The sequence below is a fragment of the Triplophysa dalaica genome, chromosome 4 (assembly GCF_015846415.1).
Source record: "Triplophysa dalaica isolate WHDGS20190420 chromosome 4, ASM1584641v1, whole genome shotgun sequence".
NCBI lineage: Eukaryota > Metazoa > Chordata > Actinopteri > Cypriniformes > Nemacheilidae > Triplophysa > Triplophysa dalaica.
The window spans coordinates 393,176-420,000 of NC_079545.1; the positions used below are offsets into that span (position 1 = coordinate 393,176).

At 41.6% G+C, this 26,825-nt stretch overlaps 2 protein-coding genes across 8 annotated transcripts in view; one reads left to right on the forward strand and one right to left on the reverse strand.

The window, feature by feature from the left end:
* The first annotated feature begins 11,961 nt into the window (after nucleotides 1-11,961).
* Nucleotides 11,962-17,420, forward strand: rab14l (RAB14, member RAS oncogene family, like). The gene is made up of 8 exons (XM_056747278.1): nucleotides 11,962-12,214; nucleotides 12,911-12,969; nucleotides 13,336-13,389; nucleotides 14,831-15,008; nucleotides 15,088-15,154; nucleotides 15,810-15,897; nucleotides 15,979-16,009; nucleotides 16,098-17,420. Exons 2-8 carry the CDS (start codon nucleotides 12,918-12,920, stop codon nucleotides 16,273-16,275), a joined length of 648 nt encoding a protein of 215 aa, XP_056603256.1. The 5' UTR covers nucleotides 11,962-12,214; nucleotides 12,911-12,917; the 3' UTR covers nucleotides 16,276-17,420.
* A 119-nt stretch (nucleotides 17,421-17,539) lies between these two features.
* The window catches only part of abl1 (c-abl oncogene 1, non-receptor tyrosine kinase), an 18,415-nt gene continuing 9,129 nt past the window's right edge, over nucleotides 17,540-26,825 (reverse strand). For all 7 annotated transcript variants that reach the window (XM_056747271.1, XM_056747270.1, XM_056747272.1 and 4 more), the window contains 8 exons: nucleotides 22,781-23,053; nucleotides 22,253-22,337; nucleotides 21,865-22,042; nucleotides 20,843-21,027; nucleotides 20,590-20,742; nucleotides 20,329-20,418; nucleotides 20,124-20,252; nucleotides 17,540-20,034 (listed from right to left, as the gene is read on the reverse strand). In XM_056747271.1, coding sequence (XP_056603249.1) covers nucleotides 18,461-20,034; nucleotides 20,124-20,252; nucleotides 20,329-20,418; nucleotides 20,590-20,742; nucleotides 20,843-21,027; nucleotides 21,865-22,042; nucleotides 22,253-22,337; nucleotides 22,781-23,053 — 2,667 coding nt within the window. In that variant the 3' untranslated portion in view covers nucleotides 17,540-18,460. The remainder of the gene's footprint in view (nucleotides 20,035-20,123; nucleotides 20,253-20,328; nucleotides 20,419-20,589; nucleotides 20,743-20,842; nucleotides 21,028-21,864; nucleotides 22,043-22,252; nucleotides 22,338-22,780; nucleotides 23,054-26,825) is intronic.

Sequence of the window (26,825 nt, forward strand, 5' to 3'; positions counted from 1 at the left end):
ACACATCACTGTAGAACACATTACTGTAGAACACATAACTGTAGAACACATCACTGTAGAACACATCACTGTAGAACACATTACTGTAGAACACATCACTGTAGAACACATCATTGTAGAACACATAACTGTAGAACACATAATTGTAGAACACATAACTGTAGAACACATAACTGTAGAACACATAACTGTAGAACACATAATTGTAGAACACATAACTGTAGAACACATAACTGTAGAACACATAACTGTAGAACACATAATTGTAGAACACATTACTGTAGAACGTAAAACACGTGAAATAACGTGACGACGATAGAAAGTTTTTGGGATTAAAAATGGAAGGACAAACTAAATATTTCATCAATAGCAGCCAATATATATATATATATACAAACGTATAATAATTATTGTTAGTAATTACTGCTGAGCGTGTGTGTGTGTGTGTGTGTGTGTGTGTGTGTGTGTGTGTGTGTGTGTGTGTAGGTGCGTGCACGCGTGTGTGTGGATAAGAGAGGATTTTCAATCCAATGTGAAAAACATCAGGAGATTGTTTTCATCTCATTCTGATTTGCCTGAAATAACCCACATGAGCATATGCTTCAACATCACACTGTATTTCAATCACAGCAGACTCACAGAAATCTGATGTTTATAATCAATCCCAATGAGATTTCTTCACAGTGTGAGAGTAGAAGCACTACTAACCCCTTCATGTCTCTTTAAAGTGAGTGAAAGTGCTGACAGGAGAGTGAATGGTGTGACAACAGAAAGTTAATTCATCGTCACATTAATGAAGGACATTAGATTTGGATGAAGCTTGTGACAGATGTCAGCAGTGTGACGTGTTCTATTCTCAATCACAGGATAAATGCATTGTCAAACATGTGAAGAACATGACATTTTTAGATGTGAAGCATTTAAAGTAAAGATACTGAGAGAATGATTGAGTTGCTTGTGACTGTAAGCTGTTTAAATATGACTCTGTGTCAGATAATCTTCAGCTCTTTAAAGCTCAACATGATGAAACAAATCACACCATCACATGAAGATGAGGAGAATCCAGAAGACATCAAAGATCATCTGACATGATGGACTGATGATGGAGACACGTGTCAAAACCTCAAGTGTCAATGTGCATCACACAGCGTGTTCATAATAAAATGATCACTTTAAAGATCAGATCAACATAATGAAATATTATTGAAGGATGTTTCAGTTTTTTTTATTTTCCATCTGTACCTGCTGTTAAAATCCCACAGTGATGAGAGATGTGCAGTAGATTTCCTCTGTCAGATGCTCTGAACCTGTGTTCACGCGTTTACAATCTCTTCCATGAAATCAGCAGCCGTCATGTCACATTTCTGCTCTTTATCAAACAAACCATCTGTTCAGAATTCACCTTCAGGATCAGGTCAGGAATCAATCGATCTCAGTGATTTGAGTGATCATCTATTACGCATATACCACATTACAGTATATTCAACTTCAATGTATAGACTGGAGTTTAATGCAAACTGATTTCATGGAATTCAAGCAATATGAATCATGTTAAAGCCCAGATCACAGCAAAGACATCAAGGACATTGACCCTCTCTCTCTTCAGCTGATTCTAATCTTCTAATAAATTGTGGCAGTGAAATAACAGTGATCTCAGATCCCGGTGTCAATCACCCGTTTAGAGAAACTAAAGCCCTGCTGCTGAAATATGACATAAATTGAGGACAAATATCACTCAGAATAAGAGAGAGAGAGAGAGACCATATGTCGTGTTGAGCTGGAGGAGAGCGAGGCTTATCCACCCGCATTACAGACTGAAAGAACAGATTTACTCTTTAATTCTTGATGAATGTCTCAAAGGAAGACAGAAGAATGATGCACACACACACACACACACACGTGATTAGTCATCACTTTGTTTGGTTTGTGGAGAGAGAGAGAGAGAGAGAGAGAGAGAGAGAGAGGCATCACTCACATCTGCTGGCCCTGACTCTCATTCTCATCTCTCAGGACGTCCACAGCTCTCATGACTTCACAATCTCTGCTGTTCTACACGTTTGGATTGATTTTGACATCACTGTTGGTTTTCACACAGGGTGAGTTCAGTCAAACTCTCAACCTCATTAATATCATTCATTAACACTACAGTTGTGATTCAATCTTTATTGTTTCATAAAAACAAGTTTTAAAAAGTTTCTGCCATGTCGTTATTTCTGTCATATATTAGTTTTATTCATCACATAAAAACATTTCATATACATTAAATTCAACAGTAGTGTCGTTGTGCAGAAGTACAGAGCAAATGAAATGCAGTTAGTATTTAAACAAGTGTGCAAATAATAGCCATATGTGTACAAATGAATATGAAAGAGAAGTCGTGAGGAGAACAGCAGACAGCAGCTGAAGGTCTGTGAAGAAGTGTAAAGTACAGAATATATAAAATGAGTGATGCTGTAATGTACAATATCACCATGACAACAGAGAAAGAACTTCTATGATTTTACAACAGCAAATACAACAGAAAACAAAGACAGAAATGAGTCAAATGTGTTGTAAAAATCCAATATAAGAAGAAGGTAAAATGAGCTTGATGTAAACTGTTCAGATTCTGAATCGCTCACGTGTTGATCTGAATTGAGGTGATTTTATGATGTGAGATTACTGGTCTGATGTTTATGTTTATACACTGAGGGATGGTGAGATCTTTAGCTCAGGATGATCATCTTCTTCATTTAGAACATGTGTCCACACTGATTCATCAAACAAATCCAGTGGAATGTGACAGAAATAAATAAGCGGTTGTGAGAGAAGCATGCGTGTGATTTTGGGGGCAGGGTTATGTTATGATTGTTATGGAGGAACCTTTTACTCTGTTCAGACGTAAAACAATGAAAATCTTTTCTTGACAGACAGTTTCCTCACAGAATGTTTTCATATTGACTATGAAGCTGAAGAAATGCAGAAATAATCAAGATGCAGTTAATGATGTAAAGAGGTGTCAACAGAACTAGGATGATCTTACTGCATGTAGTCAAAGTAACCCACCAGAAAACAGAATCAAAGAATGAGAAACAATCAAAGTGTAAATAACATACAGACTAGATTGGTTGTTTTGTTCTGCTCTTGAAATGATTTCTTATTGTGTTAAACATGTTGTTTTTGGATCAGTGTCGCTGTCATTGATGTTTATGATTGCGTTGTTTGTTGTGTTTGTTGTTGTTTTTTTGGGGGGGGGTCAGTGTCGTGTCTGCAGTGTTATGGCTGTAACGTGTTTCATGGACAGAAGTATGTGGACGTGGGCTGTGGCAGTCCAGAGGTCATCACGTGTACTCTCTCACATAAGGGCTTCAAGCATCGCTTCTGCATCAAGACTGAAAGCAGTGAGTCACAGTTTACCTCATTCTCCACACTACACACCTGCACATCACACACCATCTCTTGTGTTTCTGATCATGAATGTGTTGTCTTCAGGCTCACAGCTTTCATAAAGATGATACTGACCCACATATGTAAAGATTATAAGTCTTTAATCTTCTGAAGACATTCTGACCGCACTTATAAGTGTATGACTCACACACACTCACACACACGCACACACACTCTCACACACACACACGCACACACAGGGGACAGAATGAGGCAGATGATGTGAGAGCAGAAAAGCGGCGGAGTGGATAATGAAGGTGCTGACGTTCACACGTGAAACAAGGTGTCAATCTCCAGAACATTTGATGGTTTGGATGTGTGTAGAAACAGCTGATGTGGAACTTCTTTCTACCGGCTCAGGAGAAATCAAGAGGTGAAACTGCTGATGACGGACGAGTGTTGAATAAGATTGTGTGAGACGGCAGGAAGGATTCTTTCAGTTTGAGCAGGACCTGTGCATGCTTTAATCTGAGCTACAGGAGCAGTTTGACTGAATCCTTGCGTAATATGATTATAGTTCTCCTCCTGGACCCTCACAGACAGACAGAGAGAGAGAGAGAGAGAGAGAGAGAGAGAGACACACAGAGAGACACACAGAGAGAGAGAGACAGACAGACAGACAGACAGAGAGAGAGAGAGAGAGAGAGAGAGAGAGAGAGAGAGAGAGAGAGAGACAGACACACAGAGAGAGAGAGAGACAGACAGACAGACAGACAGAGAGAGAGAGAGAGAGAGAGAGAGAGAGAGAGAGAGAGAGAGAATGCTATCTGTCACTAAAGAGAGAATATAAAGTGTCAGAATAGCTCACAAGCGTATCAGACCCTAAACTAAGAAAAGTGTTGAGCATGTACAGACTCAGTGATCACCAGCTCACTGTAGAGACGGGCAGACACAGACACACATGGACACCGAGAGAAGAGCGACTGTGTCCACACTGCACACACAATCAAGTGGAAACAGAGCTGCACTTTCTCCTCTCCTGTCCCAACTACACACACATCAGAGAAACATTCTTCCCCCAGTTTACAAACTTACACAAAGACTTTGACCAGTTTCAACAAAAGGACAAGATCTCATACATACTGGGAGAAAAGTCAAGAAGCTCAAACCTGCTGCAAGATATGTCAAGTCCTGCCACGACCAAAGAACAACCAGCACAACACAACACAACACTGACAGGACAACACACACAAACTGACACTATCAGCCTCATTGAGAACTTTAATTAAAACTCTTTTTCTGTTTATATTGAGATGTATATATATATAGATTTTTACTTATAGACTTTTAATTTTATTCTATTTTATTTTTTATCTTAATCTGTATTTCTGCATGTTTATATTTAATCTTGTGCTTTGGCAATGTAAATTTTCTTTTATCATGCCAATAAAGCTCCTTTGAATCTTGAATCTTGAATCTTGAGAGACAGACACACAGAGAGAGAGAGACAGACAGACAGAGAGAGAGAGAGAGAGAGAGAGAGAGACAGACACACAGAGAGAGAGAGAGACAGACAGACAGACAGACAGACAGAGAGAGAGAGAGAGAGAGAGAGAGAGACAGACACACACAGAGAGAGAGAGAGAGAGAGAGAGACAGACACACAGAGAGAGAGAGACAGACAGACAGACAGACAGAGAGAGAGAGAGAGAGAGAGAGAGAGAGAGAGACAGACAGAGAGAGAGAGAGAGTGAGAGAGAGACAGACAGACAGAGAGAGAGAGAGAGAGAGAGAGAGAGAGAGAGAGAGAGAGAGACAGACAGACAGACAGACAGACAGACAGACAGACAGAGAGAGACAGACAGACAGAGAGAGTGAGAGAGAGAGAGAGAGAGAGAGAGAGAGAGAGAGAGAGAGAGACAGACAGAGACAGACAGACAGAGAGAGAGAGAGAGATTCTATCAAATATCTGTGTTTATGATTCTATCAAATCAGAAACACAGAGATGCTGACAATGTAAACACTCGCCAACTCTTCCATGAAAAAGTTAAACAATATAAGGAAACACTAAGGAAGAAAAAGAAACAAGATACACAAAACCAGTTAAAAGCAATTGAACAATCTCTAGAAACAAATCGCTTCTGGGAACATTGGAACACACTTAACAAACCCCACCATGAAGATCTTCCCATTCAGAACGGAGACGTATGGATAAAGCACTTCTCAAACCTCTTTAGTAAAATAAACAAGAACCATGAACAAACTAACCTACACAACAAACTATGCACTCTGGAGTCAACAATTAAAGATTACCAAAACCCTTTAGACTATCCAATTACACTCGCTGAGCTAGAACAAAATATACCAAAACTTAAATCCCAAAAAGCAAGTGGTATCGACGGTATCCTAAACGAGATGATTAAACACGCAGACCAAAAACTTACACTCGCCATCCTCAAACTGTTTAATATCATCTTTAGTACAGGTATATTTCCCACAGTCTGGAACCAAGGTCTCATAACTCCAATCCATAAAAGTGGAGACAAATTCGACCCTAATAATTACCGCGGAATATGTGTAAACAGTAACCTAGGTAAACTCCTCTGTAGCATTCTTAACAGCAGACTTCTCCAATATCTAAACAACCAAAACATCCTGAGAAAATGCCAAATTGGTTTTCCAACCCAAATACCGCACATCCGATCATATATACACTCTTCGTACCTTAATTGACAAAGAAACGAACCAAAATAAAAGAAAGCTCTACTCATGCTTTGTCGACTTCAAAAAAGCTTTTGACTCAATCTGGCATGAGGGACTTTTTCTTCAGTTGATTCAATGCGGCATCGGAGGAAAAACCTACGACATCATCAAATCAATGTACACCAATAACACAGTTGCAGTTAAAATTGGCAACAAGCACACAGACTTTCTCTCCCAGAGTCGTGGAGTGAGACAGGGCTGTAGTCTAAGTCCTACACTATTTAACATTTACATCAATGAATTAGCTGGAGCTCTAGAACAGTCACCAGCACCCGGCCCGACCTTACAAGACACCGAAGTGAAATGTCTCCTGTTTGCAGACGATCTGGTGCTGCTGTCACCCACAAAAGAGGTCTACAGCAACATCTGGACACCCTGCACACTTTCTGCCAAACATGGGCCCTATCGGTTAACCTTAAGAAGACTCGAGTCATGATATTCCAAAAAAAGCCCAGTAGCCAAAATCAACATCACCGTTTCAAACTAAACAACGTGCTCCTAGAACACACCAAGAACTACACATATCTTGGTATAAACATTAGTAACACCGGAAACTTAAACAAGGCTGTGAACGACCTGAGAGACAAGGCACGAAGAGCCTTTTACGCCATCAAAAAGAATATCAAAATTGACATCCCAACCGTAATCTGGTTGAAAATAATACAATCAATTATAGAACCAATCGCGCTGTATGGAAGTGAGGTTTGGGGTCCTCTCGCCAACCAAGAGTTCAGCAGATGGGACAAACACCCAATAGAGATTCTGCAAACAGAAATGTGTAAAAACATTCTACGGGTACAGAGAAAAACTCCAAACAACGCTGCAGAGCAGAATTAGGACTGTATCCTCTAATCATTAAAATACAAAAAAGAGCTTTAAAATTCTACACACACCTTAAGAACAGCGACACAGACACACTCCATCACAAAGCCTTAAGTCATCAAGAGCTGAGCCCAGAGAGAAACCCCTTCATCCAACTGATCTCACAACTAACTCTACAACCCCAAACATGCCCAAGTCAACCCCAAACCCCAGCCAGACTAAACCAAATGATGAAAAGACAAAAAGAGAAATATCTCCAACACTGGACAGAAGCAACAGCTCAGCAAAGTAAAGTGGAATGCTATCTGTCACTAAAGAGAGAATATAAAGTGTCAGAATAGCTCACAAGCGTATCAGACCCTAAACTAAGAAAAGTGTTGAGCATGTACAGACTCAGTGATCACCAGCTCACTGTAGAGACGGGCAGACACAGACACACATGGACACCGAGAGAAGAGCGACTGTGTCCACACTGCACACACAATCAAGTGGAAACAGAGCTGCACTTTCTCCTCTCCTGTCCCAACTACACACACATCAGAGAAACATTCTTCCCCCAGTTTACAAACTTACACAAAGACTTTGACCAGTTTCAACAAAAGGACAAGATCTCATACATACTGGGAGAAAAGTCAAGAAGCTCAAACCTGCTGCAAGATATGTCAAGTCCTGCCACGACCAAAGAACAAGCAGCACAACACAACACAACACTGACAGACAACACACACAAACTGACACTATCACCCTTATTGAGAACTTTAATTAAAACTGTTTTTCTGTTTATATTGAGATGTATATATATATATAGATTTTTACTTATAGACTTTTAATTTTATTCTATCTTATTTTTGATCTTAATCTGTATTTCTGCATGTTTATATTTAATCTTGTGCTTTGGCAATGTAAATTTTCTTTTATCATGCCAATAAAGCTCCTTTGAATCTTGAATCTTGAATCTTGAGAGAGAGAGAGAGAGAGAGAGAGAGAGAGACAGACAGAGAGAGAGAGAGAGTGAGAGAGAGACAGACAGACAGAGAGAGAGAGACAGACAGACAGACAGACAGACAGACAGACAGAGAGAGACAGACAGACAGAGAGAGTGAGAGAGAGAGAGAGAGAGAGAGAGAGAGAGACAGACAGAGAGAGAGAGAGAGAGAGAGAGAGAGACAGACAGACAGAGAGAGAACAGAGAGAGAGAGAGAGAGAGAGAGAGAGAGAGAGAGAGAGAGAGACAGAGAGAGAACAGAGAGAGAGAGAGAGAGAGAGAGAGAGACACAGAGAGACAGACCGTTCTGACGCTGTGACGAGATTCAGTGAAGATCAGAATTGTGTGACAGGTTCAGTGAATGATGTTCTCTCTCTCTCTCTCTCTCTCTCTCTCTGTGTGTGTGCAGCGGCTCTGGGGATCGTCCTCACCAGCGGCTGTGCGACGTCACGTCACTGTCAGCAGCACGAGCTGCCCGGGGTTCGTATCCACTGCTGTGATTCTGATCTGTGTAACAGCGCCGCTCTCTGGAGGACGAACATCATCATTCTGCCGCTCGGCTTCATCTTCTGGATCTTGTGTTTATGACTCAAACACACACACACAGACTCTACATGTGTGAACTTTACTGTATATGTGAGACATGATATAAGAACGAGGGATTCACACGGTCTGGTAGGCCTATATGTGACAGGTGTGGGAATTTTTTGAATTTCTATCTTTATGTTTGAGAAATGTGTGTTCAAATGTTTTTAACTAAAAAAGACTGTTTCCGAAAGTATGCATTCAATTTCATTACTTTGATTTTTTATTTACTTTAGCAAGCCTGTGGACAGGGAGCAAAAACTATTATACACATGATTTTCATAAAACCTGTGATCACATGTGACAGTTTGAACAATGTTTTTAACTGTTGGCTTCATCAGATTATTGTTTGTACTGAACATTTATTTTATTGTAGAACTGACTGGTGAATTCAGGATCATTTCACTAAATTCACAGGTTAAGGCTAATAAATAAGCAGTAGTATAATTAATGTAGTATTTCCTTTATAATGTACATATAAAAATTGTAAAACATATAAATAAAAACATATGAAGAGAAGTGATGTGAAATAATCACTATCGGCACCTGTAAATATTACACGTCTCGAGCAGCAGACAATGATAATATAAAACAGCGGTGGACACTTTTACATTTTGGCTAGATCACACATCCATCACCATGTAAATATATGTGATGAAATCAAAAGAGGAAAACGAGTAGCTGTCTTTAAAACAGCAGTCAGAAACATCTCACCCTGTCTGATGTATTCCTCATTAAACACGCCAAGTGAAGTGAACGTACGATACAGCGCCATCTGGTGGACTTGGTTTGTATTGCATCCCAACTCAAACGTAATGATATCTAATTTAATTCATGTGTAACGGAGGCAGGCTAGTTTGTAAACCTCACTCCTCGACCTCAAGGACGTGTCTGCGGTCTTTAGCCTCCTCGCTAGAGCGCCCGACTCCCATTCCGGACCGACCGGTTCGAGGTCCGCTAAGAGCGGTGCGGAGCGTTCCGGTTACACATGTAAGAAAAAAACTCATGACTGTAGTTTTATTCATCTGTTATAAATTTCACAGTCTAAAATTGTCCGCTTTTACTGCTTTATTGAGTGTTTTCTGAAGTGATCGGGATCAGAACACTTCACATTGTAAACGAAAAAACGTATAAACATGCAGACTGTATTCAAAGACAGATTCAATTCAAGTTTATTTATATAGCGCTCTTCACAATGTGCATTGTTTCAAAGCAGATTTACAGGAGCAAATAAGAAAAACAGAAAAACACAGAAAGGTTAAATACAGCACAGTGCATTGTTTTTAAGAACAAGCAAGATCATTTTACTAAATAATATCTAATAAATAAATAAATGCAGTCTCCCGGTGAGCAAGCCAACACTGCCCTGCTGTGGCGATGAACCCAAACTCCAATGATTGATTAATGGAGAAAAATACTCTGCTGTCCGCATCGACCACAAAACCAGACCAGACCAGACCCACACAGCCCCACAAAGACCCCCCCCCCCCCCCCCCCACAAACACCCACCTAGCGAGTTTAAATCAGGGCCACTGAATGCAGCTATAACTTCAAACTGCTGTCATGTGATGTAAGTTTAGCATCAAATAGTCCTGATTCTGCTAGACCTATCTGCAGCGTTAGACACTGTCAATCACCAGAAACTGCTAGCAACCCTGTCATCACTAGGAATCACAGGCTCTACCCTCCGCTGGTTCAAATCCTACCTCTCCGACAGATCCTTCAGGGTGTCATGGAGGGGCTCGCTGTCCACGGCTCACCACATGATCACTGGGGTCCCTCAGGGGTCGGTGCTTGGACCGCTGCTTTTTTCCATCTACACGACATCACTGGGACCCATCATACAGGCACATGGCTTCTCATATCACTGTTATGCCGACGACACACAGATCTACATCTCGTTTAACCCAGACGATACCACTGTAGCAGCTGGCATTACAGCCTGCCTCGAGGACATCTGTGCTTGGATGAAAGACCATCACCTCCAGCTGAACCCTCCCAAGACAGAATTACTTGTGTTTCCGGCACAACCTACGGTGCAACACGATCTCAACATCCATCTTGGCAATACCACAATCACCCATTCCAAAACAGCCAGGAACCTCGGAGTCATATTTGATGAACTGCTGTCCTTCAATGATCACATTGCAAAGACAACACGGTCATGCCGATATGCCTTATTCAACATTAGAAAGATCAGACCATATCTCACGGAGCATGCGGCACAACTCCTTGTCCAGGCCCTGGTAATCTCAAGGTTGGACTACTGCAATGCTCTCCTTGCTGGTCTTCCTGCAAAGGCTATCAAACCACTTCAGCTGGTTCAGAACGCAGCAGCACACCTCGTCTTCCAACAGCCCAAAAGGGCTCACGTGACTCCCCTTTTCATCTCTCTTCACTGGCTACCGGTTGCAGCCCGTATCAGATTCAAGTCACTAATGCTTGCCTACAGGACTATCACTGGATCTGCACCGGCTTACTTCCACACTCTCCTGCACTCCTACACCCCATCAAGATCCCTGCGTTCAGCAAACCAGTGGTGTCTTGTATTGCCTTCCCATAAGGGCAGTAAATCGCTCTCCGCTCTTTCTCATTCACAACTCCTTCCTGGTGGAACATTCTTCCTAACTCAGTCAGTTCAACCACATCTCTCACAACATTTAAAAAACTACTTAAAACCCATCTCTTCTGTGAATACTTGACAAACAAATGAAAGAAAAATACACTAACCCTTTCTCTCAACAGGTAGTGGTCTAGCTTTTGTTGAAACCAGTAACTTTGTATTGGCACCTAATGTATTATGGCTCCTGTATGAACTATCACTTATTGCTCCTAAACTCTTTGTAATTCGCTTTGGATAAAAGCGTCTGCTAAATGACTAAATGTAAATGTAAATACTAATTAAGTAGTCCGTCTCTGCGGGATGGACTTCCGGAGCTGGGCTGGTCAGATGGTCGTATTTCTATTGGGTGGTGATGGAATTGTCTGAGATGGTCAGTCAGTCCGAGGCTCTCGCTGGAGGATATCTCGGGATGTTCAGCTGTATCTGGTGTTATCTCTAATTACGGATGATGTGTGACGTTCATCTGGACCCGCCGGAATCTCTCCTGACCTCGGGATGAGCATTTGAGGCGGAGGCCGAAAGAGAATAATTAGCGTAACTGCTGTTCATTAACTGTGCATTAGTGAAAGCTTGGCTGAAAAGATGTGTATTTAATCTAGATTTAAATTTATTAATGACACAAAAGTCTCGAATCTTTTAATTCGCTTTGACTGTACACTTTATCAGACGATCAGCGTTTGACAGGAGCGGCTGCGGAGATGCGCAGAACAACGGTCAAACATGACGTCAAAGTACCGCGAGAGTGATTTGAAAAACAGTCCAGAGATATCTGATCTCGCGGTGCTGTGACGACGATCGGTCTGCGCAGGGCTTCGGGAGGTCAAACGCGCATGAAACCAACTTTCAGAGCAGAACCACGTGCGCGTGCTACCGGTTCCGCACAGATCACGGGATGGCTGTCTCTCGTGACCCACGCGTCTTGTGACGTTTTTTCGGGGGTACAGTTAGCTGTGTCACGAGCGCCGCCGTGCGGTGAGACTCTGACGCGCGTCAGTCTTATTTTGTGCGCCGCCATCTTGAGCAGAATCCGGATCATCATCATCATCTGACTGACATCAAACAGATCACAGGTGAGAAGATTCACGACGGACTTACACACACACCGCGTGCACAATGCCTGACCCGCGGCACGCGACAGAGCGCGCGCCAGGTCCGCGGGAACGTCAGTCATCTCCCGGTAACCGGCCGTTAGCTTAATGCTAGTCATCTGATAGCAGCACAAATCTCAATAGAACACAAGATGTGTGTGTCTGTTGTGATATCACACTCACATCGTTTTATGTGATTATATCACGTGAAGTCATGTTTGTGTAGTCACGACGACGATGATCTATATTATAATATCAGTGTCAGTCCTGCAGTGTGTGACGTCAGTCTGTCAGTGTGTGTTTCAGTAGTAACAGTTGTGATGTTCTCCTGTTGTAACTCTTGTGTGGCAGTTGAGTTTCTCTGCAGCTGTGTGTTGATTTTATCACGTGCAGCTGTTGTGTTGTTTTTTGTTGATCTCTGATCATTATTACACGAACATTGTTCTTTAATAAGAGTCATAAACAGAAGCACTTTCATTCACTGTGTGTGTGTGTGTGTGTGATCTCGGATGAGTGAGGTCATGTGATCAGCGGGATGGTCACGTGTTTCCTGTCTCTTCATTTGAGAAGAATGTGTTATTTTCATCACTTCACTGTCACTGAACATCATTGAACACATTCAGGTCATGTTTTTTGTGGATTTGATAATAAATAAACGTGTGTGTGTGTGTGTTTCAGAGCAGCGATGGCAACGGCACCTTACAACTACTCATACATCTTTAAATACATCATCATCGGTGAGTTCACAGTCAGTGATGGTCACTCGTCCTCTCTCTCTTTTCAACATCACCACAGTGTCAAACATCCCTCTCTCTCTCTCTCTCTCTCTCTCTCTCTCTCTCTCTCTCTCCCTCTCTCTCCCCCTCTCTCTCTCCCTCTCTCCCCCTCTCTCCCTCTCTCTCTCTCTCTCTCTCTCTCTCTCTCTCTCTTTCTCTCTCTCTCTCTCTCTCTCTCTCCCTCCCGCTCTCTCTCTTCTCTCTCTCTCTCTCTCTCTCTCTCTCTCTCTCTCTCTCTCTCTCTCTCTCTCTCTCTCTCTCCCTCCCTCTCTCTCTCTCTCTCTTCTCCTCCCTCTCTCTCTCTCTCTCTCTCTCTCTCTCTCACAGGGGACATGGGTGTAGGAAAATCATGTTTACTTCATCAGTTCACAGAGAAGAAATGTAAGTATTGAACAGTGCATTCACACGTCACACATACAACAAGTTTTTATCAAATCATCAAAAATATTGTGCTATATAGGTGTATAAAAATTTTTCATTTATGAAACAATTGTGGGCGTATGGTCGGTTCCACATAAAAATCAAAATGGACGTGAGCTGTTGCTACGATCAAATTTCACGACAGGTCTCAGCTTGTGTATGACAGTTTTAAGAACCCTTTAACCCTTTTGATAACTGATAAGGAATAATGACAAATAGAAAGATAGATTCAGTTTTGTCATTTAGCCTAATTACATGATTATTTAAATGCTTGAAATGACAAGGTCAACGGGTGCTTTTGTGTTAAAAACTTTAATGAAATTTTAAGGCTGATTCTTAAATAATTTACAACGATTAAAATGCACACTTAAAAGTCTCCGGCTCCAGGCCGGTTTGTGGGGAAGAAGACCGCTGTTTTGGTTCTAGCCTCCGGTAGATCTGAAAGAGAAAAAAAATGAAGTAAACATAAAACAGCGTATGCGTGATTTAAGCAGCATGAAATTCAAGATTAACAACATAAGATCCCGTTCTCTCCTCTGTATAAAAAACTCTTACCTATTTTAATAATTGCGCTGCAAAAATTATCATTAGGGAATAATTTTTCACAAACGTTCCTTTCGTACACCTCAAACACAGTTCTTTAAGACTGAAGTCAGATTCATTTTGTTTGAATTTAAATGCATGTAAAAATCCAATTATAATTTAAAGCAACAACAATACTTTCAGTGTAAAAATACTAGTGAAACAATAAGAATAAATTATTTGCGGTCATTTTTACAAAACATAAATATCCAATAAGTATCAGTGAGCTCTTTACAAACTGTTTTCACTTCTTCTGGTTTCACTTTTAAAGGTTAAAGTTGACATATCTTAATCGTAAAAGTTCCTCTCTTTGGCTGGATTATGCTTCTCCATGTCACAAAAACTAGGGGTGAGGCGTCTACACCCTGAATGTATTGGGGCGTGATTTGTAAATTATGATGGATCTCAGCCGGCACATGTATCAAGGAACAACCATTTGTACGATGAGATTGGCGGCATATGAATGTTTGATTAATCACAAGCGAACCCTGTCGTAAGATGATTTCTGCGCATGTATCTGCACTCATTTCTACGTTAGATTGATAAATGAGGCCCATTTTGTGTGTGTGTTTGTACAGATGTGTTTTACAGTAACTAAAAGCCTAACCCCTTGAAAACAACGTGATTGTGCTCAGGTGTGTGTCACACTGAAAACTCTCCCCTGTGTAAGAGGTGACGGGCTGAGATCTCGTCCTCATTCAGTCTTTCAATGAAAAACAGACACAGGAGCGCCAGTCATTCACCTCTGATAGAGGAGGGAAAGTTCTGCTGTGACACACATCCTGTCAGAACGCCCTGACGCTCCGTCTGTCTCCCTCAGTCATGGCAGACTGTCCGCACACCATCGGCGTGGAGTTCGGCACCAGAATAATCGAGGTGAGCGGTCAGAAGATCAAACTGCAGATCTGGGACACGGCTGGACAGGAGCGATTCAGAGCCGTCACACGCAGCTACTACAGAGGAGCGGCGGGAGCGCTGATGGTTTATGACATCACCAGGTACACGTGCTGATACACACGTGAGCTCACAGGTGAAACTGGACTGATGTGTGTGTGTTGACCCGTGTGTTTGTTTCAGGAGAAGCACGTACAATCATCTGAGCAGCTGGCTCACAGACGCCCGAAACCTCACCAACCCAAATACTGTGAGTACAAACCATCACACGCCATTTACTCACAATATTCTTCTCTCTACACATGTGTACAGCAGCTTTAAAGTCCAAGAGAAAAAAAACCATCAGGTTCCTCTTCAATTGTACTGACAGGTACACCACCTTACTTGCGTATACATTTGTGCGGTCTTAATCACGTCAGACCACCAACTGATGTAGATTTATGGGGGTGTGGTTACACCAGGTGTTTCAGCAGGTCTGGGTGAGCTTTCGTCAGTTTTAGATAGAATACATCTTTTCTTCCCACACGGTCATTTCTGCAATATGACGAGTCTGATACATGCATGGGCAACTTATAACACACCAAACACACAGAACAACACGCGTTCACACCATATGACCCCTTTAAATCAAAGCCCTACACACAAGCACTATATTCATTGAAAATCTCATTGGTTCTCATGATATTTTGTCACGTGTGAACTGATGAGTGACTGATGTGTTTCTATGTTTGAAGTTTTCCCACACGCTGCGCTTGAACTGTGTGAATCATTCACGATTTGTGGATTATCAGAGCAGATGTGTGATGGTCAGCTGTCTGCTGGAGGTCAGGGTGGGAGATGAGGGGTCAGGGGATTGAAAGGTTTAAAGTTGACACAAGAGTGGACGTGTGTGTGTGCACCTGCAGGTTATTATACTGATAGGAAATAAAGCAGATCTTGAAGCCCAGCGAGATGTGACGTATGAAGAAGCCAAACAGTTTGCTGAAGAGAACGGTGAGTTCACAACACAAACCGTCATCATGCGATGTTCATCACGAGCGCTTCTGAACACTGACGATCTGCTCATTCTTTCAGGTCTTCTGTTCCTGGAGGCCAGCGCTAAAACGTGAGTCAATCTTTCTGTGTGGATTTACATTCTGGTTCAAGGCAGAATGACTAAATATGTTCATTGTGTGTTTTGTGGCACATAACAGAGGTGAGAATGTAGAGGACGCTTTCCTGGAAGCAGCCAAGAAGGTCTACCAGAACATTCAGGACGGCAGTTTGGATCTGAACGCAGCCGAGTCGGGCGTCCAGCACAAACCGTCAGCGCCACAGGGTGGTCGTCTCACCAGTGAACCTCAGCCGCAGAGAGAAGGATGCAGCTGTTAATGCCACACACATTCCTCCTGTCTACATCATCATCACCACACGTGAACACACGGGCGGGGGGAGGAATGCCAGGCCGGGGCTTCATTTCTTTCTGTCTTCACTTTCTGCTCTCCCCATCAGTGTGACTGTTTTTTTCCCATCAAGCACTAACTGTTGCTCATGAGTCAGCTGATAACCTGTCAGGTTATTTAGAGTGATTTTATAACTCGATAACATTGTCACGTTCATTCCTCTAGAGTTACACTTTCATAGTTTTATCAAGATCGTGCGTCAGATGGCACTTCAGAACTGACTGACCCTCACGTGGGATCCTCTGTGACAAACGCAGAATAATCCATCATCAACGCTGAAGCGTGTCAGTTATGTTGCTTTTCTCATGTTTGTGAATGAAAGACACTTTATGGAAAGATGTGTTTTATAAGCGTCTGTGTGTGAATCTCATGAAGAGCGTCTAAAGTCACTCTAAAGCCTAGAAAACAAGGAAAATAGAAATGATATTTTGCATTGTGACAATTTTCTTAATACATTCCCCTCTCCCATAATTCTCATAACTGTAAAATCACAGATTTATCCATAATTGTCATACCATGAATTTCTTTGAATTCACAACACTTCACAATTTTTCTGTACGCAAAGCCATTTCTTCCTTCGATTAGTGGGTGAAATACAGTATTATCTCGACTGGTTCACCCGTCAACATGTGTCTGTCTGTCCTTAACACTGATTATTATTTGTATTGCCTTATGATTAATGTTATTATGATCACTGTTGTTCAGACTTAATGATTTTTTTTCCAGCAGTCCGTCTGCTGTGATGTCAGCTTGTATAATAACAGCGTGTGTGTTTGATGTGACATCTGCTGTATATAAAGCTCCACAACTCTGATGATGATGCTGCTCACTCTTACGGTGTAAAATGTAAATGAACTCTTCATCAGTCGTGGGTTTTGATTGGAGGACAGGTGGTACAAACTGTCTGAATGAACTCTTCTCACAGCTCACATGAAAAAAAAAAAGACGTAGCCGACATGTAAAGTTAAAGAGCCGTTGCTAACATTTGAAATCTGTTCTTGTGTGTATATGATTTTAAAATGTTGACATTTTGATTTGAATGACAATAAAACTGCAACAGAAATAACAAAAGTGTTGAGTTTGAACAAGTTTAAAAAGGAAACCAGAGGGAATTGACAAGACCTGACTTTCAACGCATCATAGCAGAACTTTCTAACAGCGCAGGGCACAAACACAAACTCTGAGCCTCCAAGTAGCAAAACTGCTTTGTATTTTATGCAACAAAAATTGCATCACGGTTACAGACAGATGAAGTGAAAGAGAAAAACAAGTGATGTGTATTTACAAAGATGAGCGATTAGTTTACAAAAGAGTGACGCTTGAATACAAGTAAAAGAGTAGTGGCATGATTTATAAGGGAGGACTGAATAAAAGGCAGCTTGTGTGTCAGACGTGGCAGTCAGAGGGCAAAGTGTTGAAAAACAAACTAATACTGAACACATCCGTCCATCAGGCACTTGAGTCGTTCTTTCAGTGGTGTGAGAAATAGACAAACATTTCCATCCACTGCTTCTTGGGTTCAGAGCCGTTCTCCTGAGAATAGTGTTTCATCTAATCTGAAGGTCCCTCAAGGCCTCTGTGTGTTGATTTGGTGACGTTATGAGGACATCAGTGAAATGGCACTCATGGCACAGTGTTGCACGCGTACAAATACTTGTTTCAAAAAGAAACGATAGTTCCTCACATCACAGGGAGTGTTCACATCACACAACAAGCCCATTTCTCCAACAACTGCATGAAATAAACCAAACAATACTATTTGTCAATACTACGACCATGAACGTACAGTATGTCATCAAAAATAGATCTTTTGATCTGTACAAAATGATGAGTCTTGAAGACGTGAGGCACATGAGGTTTGTCTACATTGCTGATATAATGTTGTTTAACAAATACTTCTTTATGAAAACAGAGAAGAGCCAAGAAATGGAATTAACTCGTCAAAATGAAGTAACGGAGACTCGATCCTGGCAAAAGGAGCTTCTTCTGATTCTGTGCACGTGAGTGTTTGAAATGTTCTTCTGTTTGGCAAGAGAAAGGTGAAGGTGGATTGGACTTATTTTCTCAAAGTGTACGTCGCGTTCCATCTATTGAAGGTCTTGGGTTTCTCTCCGCTACCTCTGAACAACGTCACTGATCTCTTTGACGGAGGAAAGCAGCTTTGAAAAGTCTTGTGGTGCATTGGCTCCCCCAGTGGCAGCGGGACAGATCTGCAGCTCTCGCAGGTTGCTCTCTAACTTATTGATAGCTTCACGGAAAGCAAACTTGTTCCACATCTGTTGGATGGACTCCACATAACTCGCACAGTACTTGGAAAGGTTCTTGCCGGCCTCCAAAACTGCGCTGTGGCTGCCGGTCTGCTCTGAAATTCTGCCGATTGCGGCTCGCAGAAGTTCCGTGCTCTCCAGGACCATGTCGCGCGTGATGGCAGAGTTGGAAAGTCTCTCGGACGGCTGACGGGTTTTTCTCAGCGAGCGACGAGTGGTCATGAGAGGGATGAAGTTTGATCCTGGATCACCCACAGCCAAACCCGCTCCCATGGCCATCAGCTGACTGGTTGAAGATGTGGACGAGGTCTTTGGAGGCTGCACTTTTGAGGTGTTTTTGGGCAGTTTTTTGGCACATTCCTTGGCTTGTTCTGTGGGTCCTGGACTCGGAGGACTTGGTTCAGACAAGCCTTTGACTTTGGTATCTGAAGCGACATCAAGAGTGAGACTCCTTGAAGTCTTTCCAGGTTTGGCACTAGAAGCGGGAGGTGGAGGAGGAGCAGGTTTGGGTTTGACAAACTTTCCTTTCTCTCTCTGTACAGGGACGTCAGTAGAGTGTTTGTGTCTACGGGATCTGCATTCATCTCCAGTCACTCCCAGTGATGAAATCACACCGGATTTGAGCAGCTCAGCCTGCAAAGCACTGGTTTTGGAGCTGTCTGTCTGCAGTCGACGGCCTAGTTTAGGGGTCAGGGTCGAAGGACTTGATCCAGGACTTGATTCCGTATCCTTGAAAACCTCGTCTGACACATCCTCGCTTTTTTTGGGAAGGCGTGGTGGCGGCGTGAGGGTACCGCCGCGCTGGCCGCAATCTGTTTTTTTACGGGGCAGAGCAGGCTTTCCTCCGAAGGTGCCCGAGTCGAAGTGAGAGGACTGTATGTCACGCGGCAGAGTGACTGACTTCCAGTCCGAACCCCGAGGCATGCTAGACGTTGAGGAGGACCTTAAGAAGCGCTTGGAGTTTGAGATGGGGTCCTCTTCTGTTGGTGGAGTGGTCGCGAGTTTTCCACCACCCCCTGATGTCGTAGGCGTGCCTTTTTTCCGTGAGTGAGAGGGATAGAGTTGACCGGGATACAGCGGAGCTCCGTTAGTGACGCCGACACCTGCCGAACTATTAGAACTGATCAGTTTTGAAGAGTCGAGGCTGTGAAACGCATCATTGGTGGAAGCCCCGTTATTACAATCATCTCTGCAGTCAAGTGGCAATCCTCTACGATCAAGATGTCCATCCATTTTACCAAAGGAACTGCTGCGTTTGGGGGGAGCGGGGGCAGTTCTCTTCTTTTTCTTGATATAGCTGAAGGGATTCATTCTGAACCGGTCTTTGTCTTTCGCTAGGATGCGGTCATCTTCATTCAGGTTGCTATCAAGAAGAGGCTTTGGGAGCATCGGCGGTCCGACCACCTCAGCCTCTGGTGCATCTGGAAAGCAAACAAATCAACACAATCACTCCGCTTGACTCCATACACATACTGAACATTGAAAGCGAGAGAGAGAGAGCAGAACTTACCGGGACAGTCTCCATCCTTACTGTCCATGTGTCTTCGTAGTGTCCTGGTCTTAGTGGGAAGTTCTGGTGCCTGCTGTATTGGACTCAGTGTCAGCTTCTTTCCTTTTTTACCCAACTCTTTCTCCACCTCTGCAAGCCAATGAACAGTTCAAATGAGGCGTGAAAAAGATCTCACTTATAAAAGAAGCTCTCTACACAGACATACCATCAGAGATACTGGATTCTTGAAACATGGTCTCAAATGCCTGGTGGGTTTCAGCAAAAGATGGCCGCTCTGCAGGGGTCCACCTCCAACCTTAAAAGAAATCAACCAAACTTAGTTCAAAACTCACAGAGAACCTGTAGCTGCATTACTACGGTTTTAAAGTGCACAGATTGTATGTTTCAGGCACGTGTGGTTTACAGTTTTCTTGAAAGAGTCTTAAATAGCCATCAGTTTCTTGTACGATCTGAAAAGGCTGCTTACAGGCCCTCATGAGCTCATAGACTTTCTCCGGGCATCCCTCAGGTCTGTCCATACGGTAATCTCTCTGCAGTAGCTCGTACACTTGAGACAAGTCAATTCCAGGATATGGAGACATCCCATAGGTGGCAATCTCCCAAAGCAGAACTCCAAAAGCTGAAGAGTTTGAGCAAGAATGTAAGTTTGTGACAGGTTGGTTCAGCTTTGACTTTATTTTGTGCCGTGTAACAGGTTTATTTCACTGATCTTTTCTTACCCCACACATCTGACTTAATAGAGAATATGTTATAGGCCAGACTCTCTGGTGCCGTCCATTTGATAGGAAACTTGGCTCCTGCACGAGCTTCGTAGGTGTCTCCTATAATCAGACGACTCAGTCCAAAATCTGCCACTTTAACCAAGTGATTTTCCCCAACTAAGCAGTTACGAGCAGCTAGATCCCTGAAACAAGAACCAAACTGTTATTGAAGATATGCTGATTGTATAAATACGTCATTAAAGTGCACAGGGTGCTTCAATGTAACTTTCCACTCAGTTACAAACACATACGAGTTATTATTGGTATTTGATTAAAGACAGATCGCTTTCACTATTACTCAAATTCAGAGTGATCAACAAGCATATTGGTCCATTGGCGAGCCACAGAATGACAGCTTGACCAAATGAGAGATAATCAAACACTGCTGTATTTCATTCTGAGGACGAGGATAGCACTGCACATGACAATGAGATCTTATGTATAGAGTTCTTTTAAAAAAAAATCCTACATCAGTTGTGCTCTTGTCCGGTTTCACTACAGAAGACATTTGGACAATTTGGATTACTTTAATGATGCATGTTTTGGGTGGCTTTAACGAGGTGAGATCTTATAGACCATTTCTGGGGGACCTAATTAATGCTGGTCCAGAAGAACTTCCTGTATCTGTGTTTAACACCGCACAAATGAAAGACCAGAATACAATTAACAGAACACTTTAGGATCGAATTATGTATGCAAGATAAAAAAAATATGAAATCAGAAGTGCTTCTGGGCCAGTGTTCACATCTTGTGAAGTGTCTATAAGTGGTGTGTATGATTATGGATGTTCTTTGTTATTGTTCGACTGTGGATGACTGGGAGTGGATGAAGCAGTTCTGTTTTTAAATGTAATGTAGAAATAAATGTGACCCACTTGAAAAGTGCCATATGCAGCGTGACTAAACATCAAGCGATAAATTCACTTAAGAACATTTGCACATCACATGATTATAAAGAGAGAATGTTGTGTGTGTGCTGACCTGTGGATGAAGTTTTTCACCTCCAGATACTCCATAGCAGAGGAGATCTGTGTGGCCATGTAGAGGAGCACCACAGCGTTCACCTCCTGACGGTTACACTCACGCAGATAATCCAACAGATTCCCATGAGTCATGAACTCTGTGATTATGTAAAAGGGAGGTTCCCGTGTGCACACGCCTGTTATGACACACAAACATGGAAGGTTTGCCAGACAATACAAATGAAAACTATACCTGTGTGCTGCAAACAGAGGTTGAAATCAAATGTGCAAGATATGACAGAAAGAGCGTCTGAACTGTGTGATGAGTTGGTTTTGTGATATGCAGGAGCCGGTCATTGTACAGGAATGAATAACAGGTCACATGTAACATCAGCAGTGAAACTCACCCAACAGCTGCACCAGGTTTGGATGTTTGATTTCTTTCATGACTGCAGCTTCCTTTAAAAACTCCTCCACTTCCATCGTGTCTTCCTGCACAAGAGGAGGAGAAATAAACTACTCTCATACTCATCCTCAGAAAAACACTTTCTGATCAATCTCTGATAAACAGTAATAAATCAGCGATAATCCACAGCTCGCCGTGCGTTAAAGGGTTTAAATGCATGACATGGAAGCCAAGAATCACGCGACGCCAAGCAGAGTGCATTAAAATCCTTTATCTCACGGCTAGCTGTGGATTATTCCGCTTATACCGTGGTCATTTGCCAAGTTAAGGCTTTTATTGATGTCTACTGTGTCATTATAGATCAAATACATGAAGATGTCGGTTAATGTCAAATGTTATCAAACTGACTGGAGCCACCCGTGCGTTAAAGCGTTTTAATGCACACCTTCCAGCCAATCAGAATCCAGTATTCAAACAGACCATGGTATAAGGTCAAATAACAGCAGACGATGTGTGGAAGGTCACTGACCTTTAGTGTTTTTACAGCCACGGTCAGGTTATATTTCTTCCAGACGCCCTCATACACCTCTCCATACTGCCCTCCGCCCAGCTTGTGTTTCATCGTGATATCTGTGCGCTCCATCTCCCATTTATCATAGTTGGGCGAGACGCCGTAGACGGTGGGTTTGTTGCGTTTGGGCGCTGGATAATGTAGTGTTGTGATGAGACCGTCTGACACGGTGGAATGATGATGAACCAACTCAGCCAGAGTGTTGAATCGACTCTCTGAAGACACGTAGAGCTGAAACACACCAGACACGTGATTCATATCACTCCAATGATTGACCCCTCATGACCTCCAGACACACGTCAGACTTCTATCATCTCACAATATGTCCTCAACTAGTCAATAAATGGCTGTCATGTTATGATCTTTAGTTCATGACCAAATCAAAGTCCTTGATCAAATCACTTCAGTTCATTTGATATAAAACATTTCATCATAGCTGTGTCTGAATTCTACCCATGTCTCCTATATAGTGCACTCTATCAGGCCATTTTGTAGTGTTGTCCCAATCCTGAATAAACAACTCATACACACATTTGTTCACTACGTTTTACCCACAATGCATTCTGATTTTGAGCATACATCCTCATGTAGTCATATTTTCATGGTACAACACAAATCAACTGTCTGATTAGAATCAGCTGAAGGAGAGTGAGCGTTAATGCCACCAATGCACGTTTTTACACTTGAGAATAAACAGATTAAATGATATATGTTATATATAACAGTGTTTTATTTTATAATAAATATTATAGTAAACAGACTAGGGCAAACTAGGGACACATGATTAATGGTCCGCCATATCGGTATCGATAATAAAATTTAGGCCGATATATTATAGCCTATAAATCATAAATAATTTCCTCTGGTTAAACTTCTTCAGCTGCACGCTGCTCACAGTTACAATCCTGTACATTACTGTCTCTCTGTTGTGATCATTCACTTACTGCTGTTAGCAAAACATTTTTGATGCAGATACAGTATTTATGAATGTGTCAATAATAGAAACAAAAGCATACTGTTTGAATCAGACTGCTGTCTGAATGCTTTCTGTCTTGAGACCTGTTAGACTCGTGGTCATTAAGAACCTTTTTTCCGGCCTGCTCTGGAAGAACATCTATAATTCGCTTATTAAATAAAAATATACCAGAATCGTTTGAAGGTTAAAGAATGGTTAACTAGTGTAATGTAGGCTTGGTGCAGGATTTTCAGAGGGAAAAAGAGAACCAATTGTGACCTTGTTTTCTGCAGTCAATGTTTTCATATAAAAGCAGATGTCCACTTTTTGCCTTTTGTTTCAGTCTTAGGAAATTAATATCTAGGTACTGTATATCAGGCAATATATATCGGTTATGGGCTTAAAATATTAAAGAATCCTCGTTTATTGACCAAAGTTTACATATCACATTTTACATTTACATTTAGTCATTTGGCAGACGCTTTTATCCAAAGCGACTTACAGTGCACTTATTACAGGGACAATCCCCCTGGAGCAACATGGAGTAAAGTGTCTTGCTCAAGGACACACTGGTGGTGGCTGCTGGGATCGAACCAGCAACCTTTGATTTACCAGTTCAGTGGTTTAACCCACTAGACCACCATCTTTTATATCAGTGCATCCCTATGGCAAACAGTTGTTTTGTTCTCTTCATTAAAAATTAATATAATGTGAAAATGAACTTGACCATTTTACTTAGTAATCCATGAAGCCACACAGGTGTAAGATAAATGTTATGATAAGTGTCCCCGACAGTGCTGTCAGGTGAAGGATATATCACGTCAGTGTCTGACATCATTCACTCATTTTCATTACCTTCTTCCTCATATAGTGGACTGTTAAGAATTGGCTATATGTGACCCTGGACAACAAAACTAGTCTTATTGGTCATTTTTTAGAAATGTAGATTTTTTTACATAATATGAAAGCTGCATAAATACAATTTCTATTGATGTATGAGTTGTTAGAATATGACAATATCTGGATGAGAGACAACCGTTTAAAGCTCTGGATTCTGAGAGGGCAAAAATATATCTAAATATTGAAGATGTTAATCAGAGGCACTGTGACAGAACATAACATTTTTATATATTTAAGGTAGAAAATTGACAAATTACATTCAGACGCAGCTCATGTGTTTTCCTCAGTTAGTAATGCTAATGCAAATTGATGATATTAAAATAATCCGTGTATCATTCGTTCTTTTCATATTCAATTGAGATTCCAAAATCGGAAAATTAAAAAACGGTTTGTTATTTCGTTATTCGTTTATAAATGTGATACCAAAAAACAAATAACGGGTCATTTTTCGTACTTTTGATTTAATGCTCAGATCAAAAATAGGATATGAAATAAAGGGGACACGACAGATTTTGAGATTTAATTTGTTCGATTTGGGTAAACCGGAAGTTATCTTCGTGTGTGTGTGTGTTGCACTTGGAAGTTTGCCGCATTGGCAAAAAGGTAAAAGAAGCCTGAAAAACCTCAATCTTGCAGTGATTGACTCAGTATTTTTTTTAATAATTTCGTATCGACACCATGGGCCGCACTGGAATCATATGCTGATTTAATTAAAGACTTATTTGAAACTGTCAAGACACATAAAGAGATGTCAACTACGCTGATCCAGCGATGTTCTGAAATGAGACGAGGCTGAATCCAGCTTCTTATTCGCAGTTTCTTATTCACGCTTAGCTTCTTAGGGACCATCTCGCGTTTCCCTTCTTTTACGTTTTTAAAATAAAAACTTTTTTGTGTGTGTGTTTCTGTGTGCGCGCGCGTGTGTGTGTGTCTGTTGGCGTGTGTCTGTGCCTGCCTGCGTGCGTGTGTGAGAGAGAGTGCACAGAGGATGGGCTGCTGCTCGCTGTCTAAGTCATGACCTGCTGAATGCCCCTTGAGATGACCGTGAACTTCACGTGGAACCTCCATCACCCACTCCCCTTAACATTCTCTATATTACTTTGATCGAACAGTTTTTTTAGGCAGCCTATGTCCACCATGAATATTAATCGAATCCAAAAGTACCTACATGTTTGAAAGTGCAATATTCTGGTGCAGAACATGCAGTACGGTTTATGCATGAGTAATTTACGTGGATATTTGTAAACAAAACATAGTATACACCGTTTTGTTATACTTTGCATATATATAATTAACTGTTTTTATTCTATATATTTATTTTTTCTATTTCCTTTGTTTGTCTATACTGTATTTTTTCATTCTGAGCTCCTGAAACCACAACACGTTGCTTGTCTTTGTGTGCACAATTTGAAAATAAAGCTTATTCTAATTTTTTACTGATCCATTGTTCTTATACAATTTATTATACTCTTGTTGGTCTTAGCCAGTGCATTATACACACATTATATTACTGCTATGTAGTTACATGTATATATATTTAAGTAAACTTTGACACAGAACTGTGTTTTTGTACAAGTATGTCTTTGATGGTGCGTTAAAAGTTCCACAGCTAGGTTACACCTTGTCTTGATGTCTACCGTCATGCAAGAAAACAGTTTTACTGTAGCATTTTTGGGTTATTGGACAATTTGGGGTGCCATATCTCGAGTTCTTTGAGGGTGCGTTAGACGTTCTACATTGGAGTTATACCCAGTATTCATGACTAACATCTAGCCAAAAAGCAGATATTTTTATTGTAGCATTTTGTAGCAGAACTTCGCTGGATACCCATCTTCTGCAGCGTAGTTGACATCTCTTTATGTGTCTTGACAGTTTCAAATAAGTCTTTAATTAAATCAGCATATGATTCCAGTACGGCCATGGTGTCGATACGAAATTACAAAAACAATTACTTAGTCAATCACTGCAAGATTGAGGATTTTCAGGCTTCTTTTAACTTTTTGCAAATGCGGCAAACTTCCAAGTGCAACACATACACACGAAGATAACTTCCGGTTTACCCAAATCGAACAAATTAAATCTCAAAATCAAAATCTGTCGTGTCCCCTTTATTTCATTTCCTATTTTTGATCTGAGCATTAAATCAAA